The 11,845-nt window shown below is 34.3% G+C and overlaps 1 protein-coding gene across 1 annotated transcript; it reads left to right on the forward strand.

The window, feature by feature from the left end:
• Positions 1 to 896: 896 nt before the first annotated feature.
• On the forward strand, positions 897 to 10,394 carry LOC138317953 (sodium-coupled monocarboxylate transporter 2-like). Its single transcript, XM_069259936.1, has 12 exons — positions 897 to 962; positions 1,296 to 1,369; positions 1,874 to 2,011; positions 2,463 to 2,598; positions 3,224 to 3,312; positions 3,576 to 3,688; positions 4,843 to 4,913; positions 5,425 to 5,514; positions 5,856 to 6,082; positions 8,424 to 8,533; positions 9,002 to 9,111; positions 9,880 to 10,394. The coding sequence occupies exons 1-12, from the start codon at positions 927 to 929 to the stop codon at positions 10,054 to 10,056; spliced, it is 1,371 nt and encodes a 456-aa protein (XP_069116037.1). The 5' UTR covers positions 897 to 926; the 3' UTR covers positions 10,057 to 10,394.
• Positions 10,395 to 11,845: the final 1,451 nt, after the last annotated feature.

The raw sequence follows: 11,845 nt of genomic DNA on the forward strand, positions 1-11,845 counted from the left end.
ACGGCTAAGAGTACGTCCTGAGATGTTCCGATTCTAGGCCAGAGGTCATGCTGAGGTGACCCCGAACGGGGCTCTGTTAGATCTTGTATTGGAGCGTGACGTAGAGTATCGTAGTGGAGCGGAATTACAAGTCTAATTTTAATTCGATTGCTTAAAATATTACGTTTCCTATCTGCTGCCATTTTCGGCAGTATAAAGGCGTTATTTTAAGGCCGCATAATGCACAAAACATCATAATTGTTATAAACAGGAATTATATACAGACTTATTACCCTGGAACAAGAAGATATAAGAGAGAATGCGATATTTTAAAATGTAAAAGCTGAAGTTAAATATTACAAATATTGAAACATATTTCGTAGTCATGCGAATTATATTTCATTTTTTTCTGTTACAGTGGCTGGGATACCTCTTTGGGTTTCTATTGTTGTCATTGGACTTATCGCTATCATATATACATCAATCGTATGTCAGATGATTTTTACAATGCATTATTTATTTTCAAAAGAGAAATTCATATGCACAAGTGAATTTTATTCTTAAGTTTTTTCGTAGAGCAGGCCCAACACGTTTTCTTATTTTAAATACAGACATTTAGGGCGAAACCAATAAAGTTAATATGATATGAATATCATTATTTTAATCTCATTATTTAATTATTACAACTCGTAATTAGAACATATTTTTTATTATGTTTAGATTTTCTGTTACCTATATAACGTTTATACCCACTGAAGTCCTCATTTCTTTTATCTTACTTTCGTCCTTTCTCATACAATTTTTAACAGTTACGCCACGCTTGTGCTTTGGTCAGTTTATATTTATAAAAATCAGGAAACTGTATGTGTTTGTTGAGTAATTTATGTTTTCTTTTGTTTAAGGGAGGAATCAAGAGCGTGGTATGGACGGATGCCTTCCAATTTATAATGATCTTTGTTGGAATAGCAGCAGTGACAATAAAGGTAAAACTGTACACGTGGACATTTTTGTGAGTATATATTTCTCTAAGTCAGTTTTTCAATTGTTCGCGGTATGGGTTATTTTCTCGGTGTTCATCTAAAGTCTAATTTTCGCATGTGATTTCTATTTATTTCTTTTTTATGTATGCTGTATATGTAAAATTAATGTTCATCAACTAGGAAGGTATATATGTTTTTCCATGATTTTTGTGCATTTCGCTTTCATATTAAGCTATCTTATATAAATATAAATATTGCTATATTGGGCAAATAGATAATAAGAAATAAAAGTTATTTAAGTGGCTTAAACACATTTTTATGAAATCTTCTTCACAGGGTAGCGTCCTCATGGAGACATGCCATGGTGTTATTGAGATAGCGACTGCAGGAAGGAGACTTGAATTTGTTAAGTAAGTTAATTCATCCACAAAAAACAGTTTTATTGAATAAAACTTAATCACTTTGTCCTACTACAGAGCATAGTTTCAGATAGGCTTGAGAAACTGTTACATTATGTTTGGTTTCATATAAGCATTCTTTTAATTAAATACAAAAAGAAAAAAAAAAGAAAAAATAGCGACAAATTAATGTACAATGATTCGATTAACGTACAAACTTTTTTTTTCACAGTACAAATATTTTATTTTATTCCCCCAGCTGTGTATGATGTGTATATACATTTGTGGCATTGCAACAAATGTATATACACATCGGTAATTTGGTGAGAGCTGCCACGGTTGGGGTGCCCTAGGGTCAAATATGTATTAAGTATTTCGATTTTAAAACAAATGAAACTTTATACGGCTAGATTTACATCCTCTATCAGCGACTATAGTCTATTTTAATTATGTAAATGTAACTTCTGTAACTTCTGGTTTCCGTTTTGAATATTTCCCATATTCTTGCCTTTGTAGCATTGATCCTGATCCTCGGAGTCGCCACACAATATGGGGTACTTGTATAGGGCTGACGTTTACATTTCTTTTCTACTGGTGCAATCAGTCCAGCTTCCAACGGATGTCTTCATTAAGTAGTCTGCGTAAAACACAACTGTGAGTCGATTCAAATGGATATTAATTCAAATTGCTTGTAACGAACATTTTGATTGGCTAAAATATTAGATAGATACGCATCCGTTTGTTACGCCGCTTTTGATTGGCTGATAACTTGTCATAATGATTTCACAAAAGGTGAGAAGTTTTGAACTTCAATATAATGTGTTTTGTAGATTGAATTATAAAGATAAACTTGAAAAGGTTTTCGTGTTATGGATATATGAAACAAAATGCATTGTGTAGTATTTACATAAACGATTTCACGTGTTCTATCTAATCAGAGCGTGTTCTCGGAGACGTTTTATCGCATTGAAACTATTAACATGTATAAAAAAGAAATTGACAGTACAATAAATGAAATCCATCTCTGTATACTTCTTTTGTGTGATTTCAATTTTGTATTCAATAATATACCAATGATGTTAATCCCATTTTGAATCCTATGTAGGGCGTTCTGGCTGCTGTGCCCAATGATAATTATATACTTTATATTGCTGGGATATTTGGGAATATTAGTCTACTCCTATTACAACACTGTCATGTGTGACCCGGTGGAAGGCGGCTTCCTCTCAAACTTCAACCAGGTATCTATTAAAATGCTTACCTTTGTATTAAAATATTCTCAAGTATCGTATTGAAAATTGAAACTTTGTTTCATTTAACATTTACTTATAAAAGTCTTCAGAGCAAAATATTCGATGTCTGGTTTTCTGGCTGTTACATGGTCACTATAATTTACGGTTGAAATGAATGCCAGTAATTGTTATTTACAGCCTACATATCTTTAGTTGTCTTTATAAATGTCGTAACACTAAAAAACGGTTGTTGTATTTTGTATAAGTTTTCCAGTATGTTTTTTATAATGGCGTCATTATGTAACGATGCCAAATTTCATGTTTGAAACTGACGCCGCATTTTCTTTAGCTGAAACGCAGTGCTTTGAAGTTTATACTAATGCCGTTCAACTCTTTACTTGGCTTTATAAATATCGTAACATTTGATTGACGCTGATATCGTTATTTGTATCTGAATTTCTAACTGTATTTTGTTTCTGAAGTTAATGCCCACATGTTGATGTTTTTTTTTTTTTTTTTTTTTTTTTTTTTTTTTTTTTTTTTTTTTTTTTGAAATTGATGTGTTATTTTGTAATTAAACCGTTCTTATTGAGCTAATTCAAATTTAAACTGATGTCTTGTTTTGTATTTGAAGCTGATGCCGTTCTTTGTGCTGGACGTATTGCGATCACTGCCTGGTCTATCTGGAGTCTACATCAGCTGTCTGTTTAGTGGAACGTTAAGGTAAAATATCACTTAGTAGTGCTAAAATCTTTCAATTATCGCGAGAATTTTTCTTTTATATCTATTCCAATTACAATAAGGTGTCGAATGAAGCTTCGAATCTACGAGATTTAGAACAAAACAGCTGGAGCCATTTTTAAAGTGCATAGACGTTCCAATACATTAGTTAACAATTGATCTTTGGTTGAAGTCCTTGTGATAGCATTCAAATAACGTTTTTGGATTAAGTGTTTCTTTCTTCACCTTTTTTTATTAACTCGAAGCACGCTTTCCTCTGGAATCAACTCTATGTCGGCCATTACTGTAAAGGACATTTTCGGAACTTGTGTGAGACACCCTACAGCCATATCACAAACATGTACTGGTAAAATATTAGGTAAGTCATGGTTCATTGTGTGTCCTAAATCATGAGACTTAGTTGGAATTAGAATATATATTCATTTATTTACTAGATTGTTTAATATGATTTTCTTATGAACCTTTGATGTGATAAAAGCGGTGTTATACCGACTCGGTAAGATTTTATGATAATCGAAGGCATAACATAAGGTCATTATTTTATATACTACCCGGGTAATACAATTTTAGAAAAAAAAAAATCCGTAGACCGAGGTCATTATTTTATAATCTTCTAGGGCATTATAGCACTAAATTCACCGAAACAAAGGTTCTTTATTATCATTTTGCAAAACTGCAAAAAGAACGATGACCTTATGACACCGCCCTGATGAACATATGAGCGGTCGCCATATTAGTTCACAAGTGTGATATAGACTTATGATATGCTAAATATTGACTCCGATATGACCACGTATTTACGTATAATATCAAAGGGAAAATATGTATGTATATATATACACATATATTTTATTAGCTTCTTTTGAAGGCACTCTGGTCTAATAGTGTTGTCGAGGGATGGCCTAGCACCCGAGCCGGAGGCGAGAGTGCTATACTATCCCAAGACACTTTAAGACCATAGTGCCCTCAAACGGAGGTTATAATGATATTAGTACATAACGAATTAAGGAAAATAAATAACTGATATGACAAACAATTATAACAATTTATTCAAACGAGTGCAGCCCCGTCTAACGTTATTGTAACAATGTCGTGGTCGGAGGCGTCTGTACATCTTTCTGGAAATACTCACTGTATATTTCGTTGCCTGCTCAGTTCTTCTGCTTTTTTATTCTTTTGTTAATTCATCGGCATTCAAGTTTCCCAACCGTGACATTTGTGTTTCGCAAAACGCCGTCCGCACAAAGCTTCTTTGTCAGTGAACAGCGCAATTAGTGACAGTGACGCCATTTTCGTCAATATGACGTACGTAGCAAAAATCGCGCCAAACCATAGTCCCGCGGGAAACCATAGTCCCGGGACTATGGCTAATTAGTTTCTGGGGACTGAACCAATGTAAACGCGAGAAAAAGTCACGTTATGCACTAATGACATTTACATGTATTTTACATCAAATATTTTGCTCTAAATATGTTGTTTTAATACGCTACTTATTGTTTCTTATGATTGCAGTGATTGTATATGGACTGATTGTAATTGCACTGGCCTATGTGATCAGCTCTATGTCGGGTTCCGTAATACAGGTAAGCTTTTTCTGTCTATCATTCTGTTCCAGCTAGATACAATGTTCAGTAGTGATCAGCTCTTTGTCGGGGTCCGTAATACAGGTAAGCTTTTCCTGTCTATCATTCTGTTCCAGCTAGATACAATATTCAGTAGTGATCAGCTCTATGTCTGGTTTCGTAATACAGATTAGCTTTTCATGTTTGGTTTTTCTTTCTGTCCCCGCTAGATGCAAAATTAAGTAGTTAGTAAGGATTACTTCATACTTTCATTAATTGTTCTTATTACCTTATTCATGTTTTCTTATTACTCTGAAATTAATGTTTTAATGTGTTTACGTAATGCTCTTACGTCGTTGCATAAGATAGGCTGGCTGACCCACCGGTGTTGACGAGAACATGACACAAGTATAATCACTATGAATTTTTAATTTAATACAAACTGCAAATCATAAATATTTTTGAATGTCATAAGCAATTTTGAAATCCATTTCTCTTTTGTTTTCCACTGATGTACTTGTTCGTCATTAAGATATTCGCTGTCGTGTCTGGAGCCTGCGGAGCAGGGCCCCTTGCGGGACTTTTCTTTCTCGGTGGAATGGTGCCAAAAGCCAACTGGATTGTATGTATAATGTTAAACAGCTACCATATTCAAATACCTTGACACCCCAATAACCATTTTGAGTCAGAAAGAGCGTCTTTTTTCATATAGCATAGATTAATCATTACACTATGTCAAAACATGTCAATATAGTGTCAAGAGACATTGAGAACGTGTGTTTTTAAGATTTATATGTATATTAATTTGGAAATTCACCAACAGAATAACCCAGATTAACATGAAACATCTACTTTAAACAACATTTTTTTTTTAATTTCTATGCACTGTAGAACACTTATAGCATGCTTTCTCAAATGTTAGTTTCTTTATCTATAATGAATTTTATTTTTGTTTTAAATAAGGGAGCAATTGTTGGAAGTCTGGCGTCCATTTTCTGTACTAGTTGGCTAGCATTAGGGGCGCAGATATACGGAACACAGCCAGAACGACTAGCTCACAACCCTACAAGTGGATGTTCTGTCAACAATATCAAAAGTGTAATTAATAAAACACAAATAAACAAAACGACATTTGATACCTACGGTTTAAATGGATCCTCAAGTGTTTCTGCAGATGGTCAAGTTATCAGGTATTTAAATAACAACGAAATAGATCTAAAATGTTATCTTAATGCATGAATTGAATTTATTAATTAGTTACCTTACATCAGTAATTGTATGAGGACATATCATATCTTAAGCATTGTTCATACTGTGCAATAAGACATTGTTATATTGCACGGTTCGTTTTATATTGCATATCCCACTGTTTTATTTTCTAGTTTTGTAGACGAAGACATCCGATAAATTGTGCGTAATTGTGGGTACCATTATAATGACGTCACATTCATATCCATGTCCAATGTCGTGCTAGATCGCAAGAGCACGTCACTGACGTTGCTCTCTGTGTTTCAAAATACCAGACGACAGACAGACAAACACGATGAACTATCTGAGGCAATACGTGCTATATAGGCCTACATTTTTATCCCCCGCGAAACGCGTTTGCGGGGAATATTGTTTTGGGCTCCGAACGTCCGTCCGGATGTCCGAGATCCTTTCTCGGGTTAAAACTCAAAAACCGCTCAGCGCTGCTCCTTGAAACTTTCTGTATACATCAGACAAGTGCCCTAGTGTTGTCTTTTGCTAGTGAGGACCTTCCATTTTTAGCCCACCATCATCAGATGGTGGGAACGATTATAGTGACGTCACATTCATATCAGTGTCCAATTATCCGTTACCATGGAAATTAGTCTAAAATACCAAATTACTGTTTTCTTTTGTTTCAGGACTACCACTCCAAAACCGTTAAATGCAGCTCCATTAAACTTTCTGAATATAACAGACAAGTGCCCTAACTGTGCCTTTTGCTGTTTCGTACCTTCCATTTTGGGAATTTTTTTCCGTTACCATGGAAACTCAAAAATATCAAATCACTGTTTCCTTTTGTTTCCGGACTATAACTCCAAAACCGTCCAACGCTGCTCCTTGAAACTTTCTGTATACATCAGACAAGTGTCCTAGTTGTTTATTTTGCTGTTGCGGACCTTCAATTTTTGGAATGTTTTCTGTTACAATGGAAATTCCGTCCAAAATACCAAATTACAGTTTCTTTTTGTTACTTGCTGTTATTTTTTTTCAGTGTTACAGCACTTGCATACATTTAAAGTTATACTCGAATAAGTGTTACTTTGCCCTTGATGTATTTGGGTTATTTGGGGGATAATACCACGCTTTGCGGCTCCTTGTTTCAATATAACATTATATAAATACTACCTGCATTAGAGGTTGACAGTGCCTGGTGTCAGCCCGAGGATATCACTGTCACACGAGGCGAAGCCGAGGGTGACAGTGATAATCCGAGGGGTGACACTAGGCACTGTCACCCTCTTATTCAGGTAGTATTTATTTTATTATACCAAAGTCTAGAAACAAAACTAGTTTTCAAGTATTTGCAATATATTGAAACATTTTAACTGATTTTAGCAAAAGTCGAACAGTCACCGTCGGCAGTAGAATAGCATATCAGCTTCTACTCAGTAGCGCTAACTATCACTGCATTATAAAAAAGAATACTCACAATAAGCATTTAGTGAAAATTCTTGTTGTCTTGTCTCCTGCGTTATGTTTAAATCTTAACGTTTTTGTAAAATCTCAATGAATTTTGGTTTCGTCCCGTCGTCTGTTTACAACATTAGCAACGTCAAGAAGACGCTTGAAATCACATGTCTTCCGTTCACCTAATCACCGACGAGTTCATAAAAACCAACATATAACGCTTTGACGGTAAGCGAAAAGACGTGAACGGAAAGCTCCGTCCTTAATATGATATTTTTTATTGATAAACAGAATAATTTGGCAAAACTATTACTAAATAGCTCCAGATGAATTTTGAAGCGTCGCTTCAAAAAACAAAGATGACGTCGAAAAAAGAAACGAGTGCGCATCTTTTTCGGGCGGTTAATATTTTGCACTGTCAAAAATACACTATCACCCGTTGCTAGGGGGTTGCTACGATCGTGTCTATTCTTTCCTATTGTTCTAATGTTACCTGCCGTGTGATAGTGTAAAGTACCAAATATCTCTCGACCAATCAATGCAGGATTCTCCTTGTTTCAATATAATATATAATATCATCACCTTTGTGGGTAGGTTTCGATTATGACATGATTACAATATGACCAAGAATTGCTTGGTTTTCTCATATTTGTACGACGTTACACCCATAAAACATGACTTAGCGATCAGTACCTGCCCAAAAGAACATCCATGATAACATAACGATTGGTTAGTCTAGTCTTTGTAACCGTGATTGCAGTTTTGCATTGAACGAACTTCGTTGTTTTATGCTCGTGGTTTTATAGCAACAACACTAAAGATTCTACATAAAGAACTTTTCCTATTAAATAGTAGATTCATGGCACCTTTCAGTTACAGTTCCAATGCAGGTTTCTCTCTATATGATCTGTCATATACATGGTATGGATTCATTGGCTTCTTCCTGACACTTATCGTTGGCACCATTGTAAGCTTGTGTACAGGTACGTTTACAAAAGTGTTGCTCATATATCGTGCAGTCTGTTTAATTTACATTATCCGACTCTATAAGAATTGGCTATATCAGGGAATATGTAAATGACTTGACTTTAAAATTGGTGCTTAAGTCTATATTCTATGAAACATATAATAACTGTTGACATGAAATGTATTGAGTTCAATAATTGAGATCATGGGAAGGAACATGGTCTGGACATGGCAAATAATGCAGTTTAACAGATTTTTTTAAAAATCAAAGGAAATACAACATCGTCGTAAGTATGAGCGAAGGCACAGAATCCTTCTGATATTTTATTATCTTGTACTTATCCTATCCAACGATAGAAAAGTTTTGTATTTTTTGCCATAGACAAACTAATAAGGATGAATATCTTTAGGGCAAAGCAATGATAATAAATCATGATTAATATTCTTAGTAAGAAAACAATGACAGAATAACGTTTGATTGGCAGGTGGAGATGGTGGCAATTCTGTTGAAACTCGTCTCATCTTTCCGATATTTAGGAAGGTATTCGGCCTGCATACTGACACGATTGATGAGACGGAAGAAATGAGAGAAATGGTACTGCCGAAATGAATTTATTGCTTTTCTCTGCTCACTATCTTTTCGCCATAACGGAAGGTTAAGACTTACAAAAGGTGGGGGAAGGGAAGACATCGTACATACTATGTAAAGCTGTACATTATAATTTAAAGTCGTCGTTTAGGTCATTTTTGCAGCTTTAAAAACTGACATTGATTTCTACGTTGAATTATAAGGTTTTTCCTGTGGTATGAAAAAATATTAAGAGGACAAAATTTGGAAGTTTGGGTATATAAAGAGGTCCTATGGTCCGAAATATTTCAGGTTACTCTCTTGCAAGTGCAGGATATTTGAGAATTGGGCTGTTCTATTCTCAAATAGAACTGATTATTATCTTATTTTATTTTTTCTTTAAGTTTATCCATGTTGTGATCGTGCAAAGGAGTGTTAATTTGAGTCCTCTGGTGGCTATGACCGATAAGCATATTTTCTATTTCTATTGTTTACAGATACCCGCGGGTTAGGACATTGTGATATGACATATGATTAAGGTCCAGTCGAGTCTCTCTTGTCCATGCCTATTGGTCATGGCCACTAGAGGACCCAAATTGACACTCCTTTGAAATGATTATGTGATAATGAAAGAGCTGTAGTTTTCAACCGATTGTACGAGAGATATTTTCTTAACACTCTTAGCTCCATATGATCTTTTGCCATTGCTGTTGAGCTAAGAAAATGTAAAATATTTAAATATCACTTTCAGAATTTACTTTTATATGATTAATTATTTTTCTTTTTAAATTGTAGAAATTGTCCACAACGATCAAGACTGATTCGAATTCGAAAGCTTTAGCAGAAAGAGTCAAACCAAGTGATATTCCACCCAGAACCAATCGATCAAAGACATTAGGCTACCAATGTGACATGTATGGGCTCGTCCATCCGATTGCTATTAATGGTACACCAACAATGGAAAATGACTGAAATCAACAATCTCAACACCATCGGATAGTATTGACCTTCTTTCAGTTATTCCACGTTTGACACTATGATGAGTTTTCTTGCACTATAAAAGGAGTTTTTCCATATGAACAAAGGAATATATTGGATTAGAAATACAAGAGACAAGTTTATATAGGTGCTACTTCTTTTGATGATTTCGTCAGTTTCATTGAGATTAAATATTCTTTAAAAGAAATTTGCTACTTTTGATAGATTAACTCAACAAATAAATCTAGCTGTCTTCATCCTAAATCAATAAAATAATTTGCCTGACCTATATTCATTATTGATCTTTTAATACATGTATCTCAATAAAAGCTATCAGATATTAGCATTCCACAATAACGTGACGTGAATGACAACGACATATGTAGATTAAACTTGAACAGAGCAGCTGAACTAAGTGGTAGACAATTTTATTGTCACTGTTTTGGATCACATTGAATGTATTAGACATTGCATTGTATTTTCCCAAAAACAATAGCGATTAAAGTAGATCCACACCTATAATGTGACGCTACCCAAATTGCTACACTTCCCAAATTGGTACACTTTTAATATATATGAAGCAGAGTTTTCAGTTTACACTCTAAACTGACAATAAATGTCTTAAACAAAAATTAAGGTGATTAGCTGTAACTGTGACAATTTTTCATGTTTTTCCATTGCTAATTATCCCTATTTAAACAGGAAAATAATCAAACCGTGAAAAAATCCGGGAAACGACGTCGTGCGACAACTCTAAAAACACCATATATTTTAAAACACGGAGGACAATTGCTAAATGGGATATTTTTGACAGATATGTGGCCTTAATCAACTAAAAATGTTTGAACTTTTCTTAAATGAATTCATATGTTTTTATCATGTCTAGACATTTATTAACTAAATCAAATTTAGGAGGTGTACCATTTTGGGTACTCAAACCTGCTGAAAAACAGGGCAGGACCGGGTATGCTTCAAAGCTGTCTATTTATAAATATGTACACTGCTGACAAGTAAACAAATCATGAAATTAAAGCTGAAGGCATCTTTTTGTGAAATGTTAAAAGAAAAATCTGGATTCAAGCAGACGTAAGAAAATTTTAACAGTTTTTTTCAAGAAGTGTACCAATTTGGGTAGCGTCACGTTTTGGTATTACATGTTATAATGCAGTCATTTGATTGATGTGCCCATCCTTTATATAGAAAACCTTTTTGTTGAGTTTTGTTTCAAATAAATGCTTGTCTTAGCTATCGTGATTATCTGTTTAAAATAGTTTGCATATATCCTTTTTAGAATGGTATGGTAATTATAAAACTTATCCAGATATCCAAAGTAACACTAACGTTATAATACTGTTATAAACAAAAGACATTTGTCAAGACAATACCAATGCTCGCTTACATCAAAAACCGCAAAAGACATTTTTAGCAAAACCAATCTCTAATGATATTTAAATTCAGAACTTTGTTTTATTCCAGAAACGTTAGATCGAGTTATACCATGGGGTTACACAAACAATACATGAATGAACTCCTCTACCTACCCCTTTATTAAAACTCAACACAAATACTACATTTGCCGACTAGCCCGTCGCGTATAGTTGATATAAACACATTAGATATATTTTGCAATTGGGTTACACAATCAATACATATAAAAACTTAAGTACCGGATACTACATTTGCCGACTAGCCTGTCGCGTACAGTTGATACACACACATTAAATATATACAATTGGGTTACACAAACAATATATATATATATTCTCTTGGCGTTTATACATAA

This window comes from Argopecten irradians, chromosome 3 (assembly GCF_041381155.1).
Source record: "Argopecten irradians isolate NY chromosome 3, Ai_NY, whole genome shotgun sequence".
NCBI classification, from domain to species: Eukaryota; Metazoa; Mollusca; class Bivalvia; order Pectinida; family Pectinidae; genus Argopecten; species Argopecten irradians.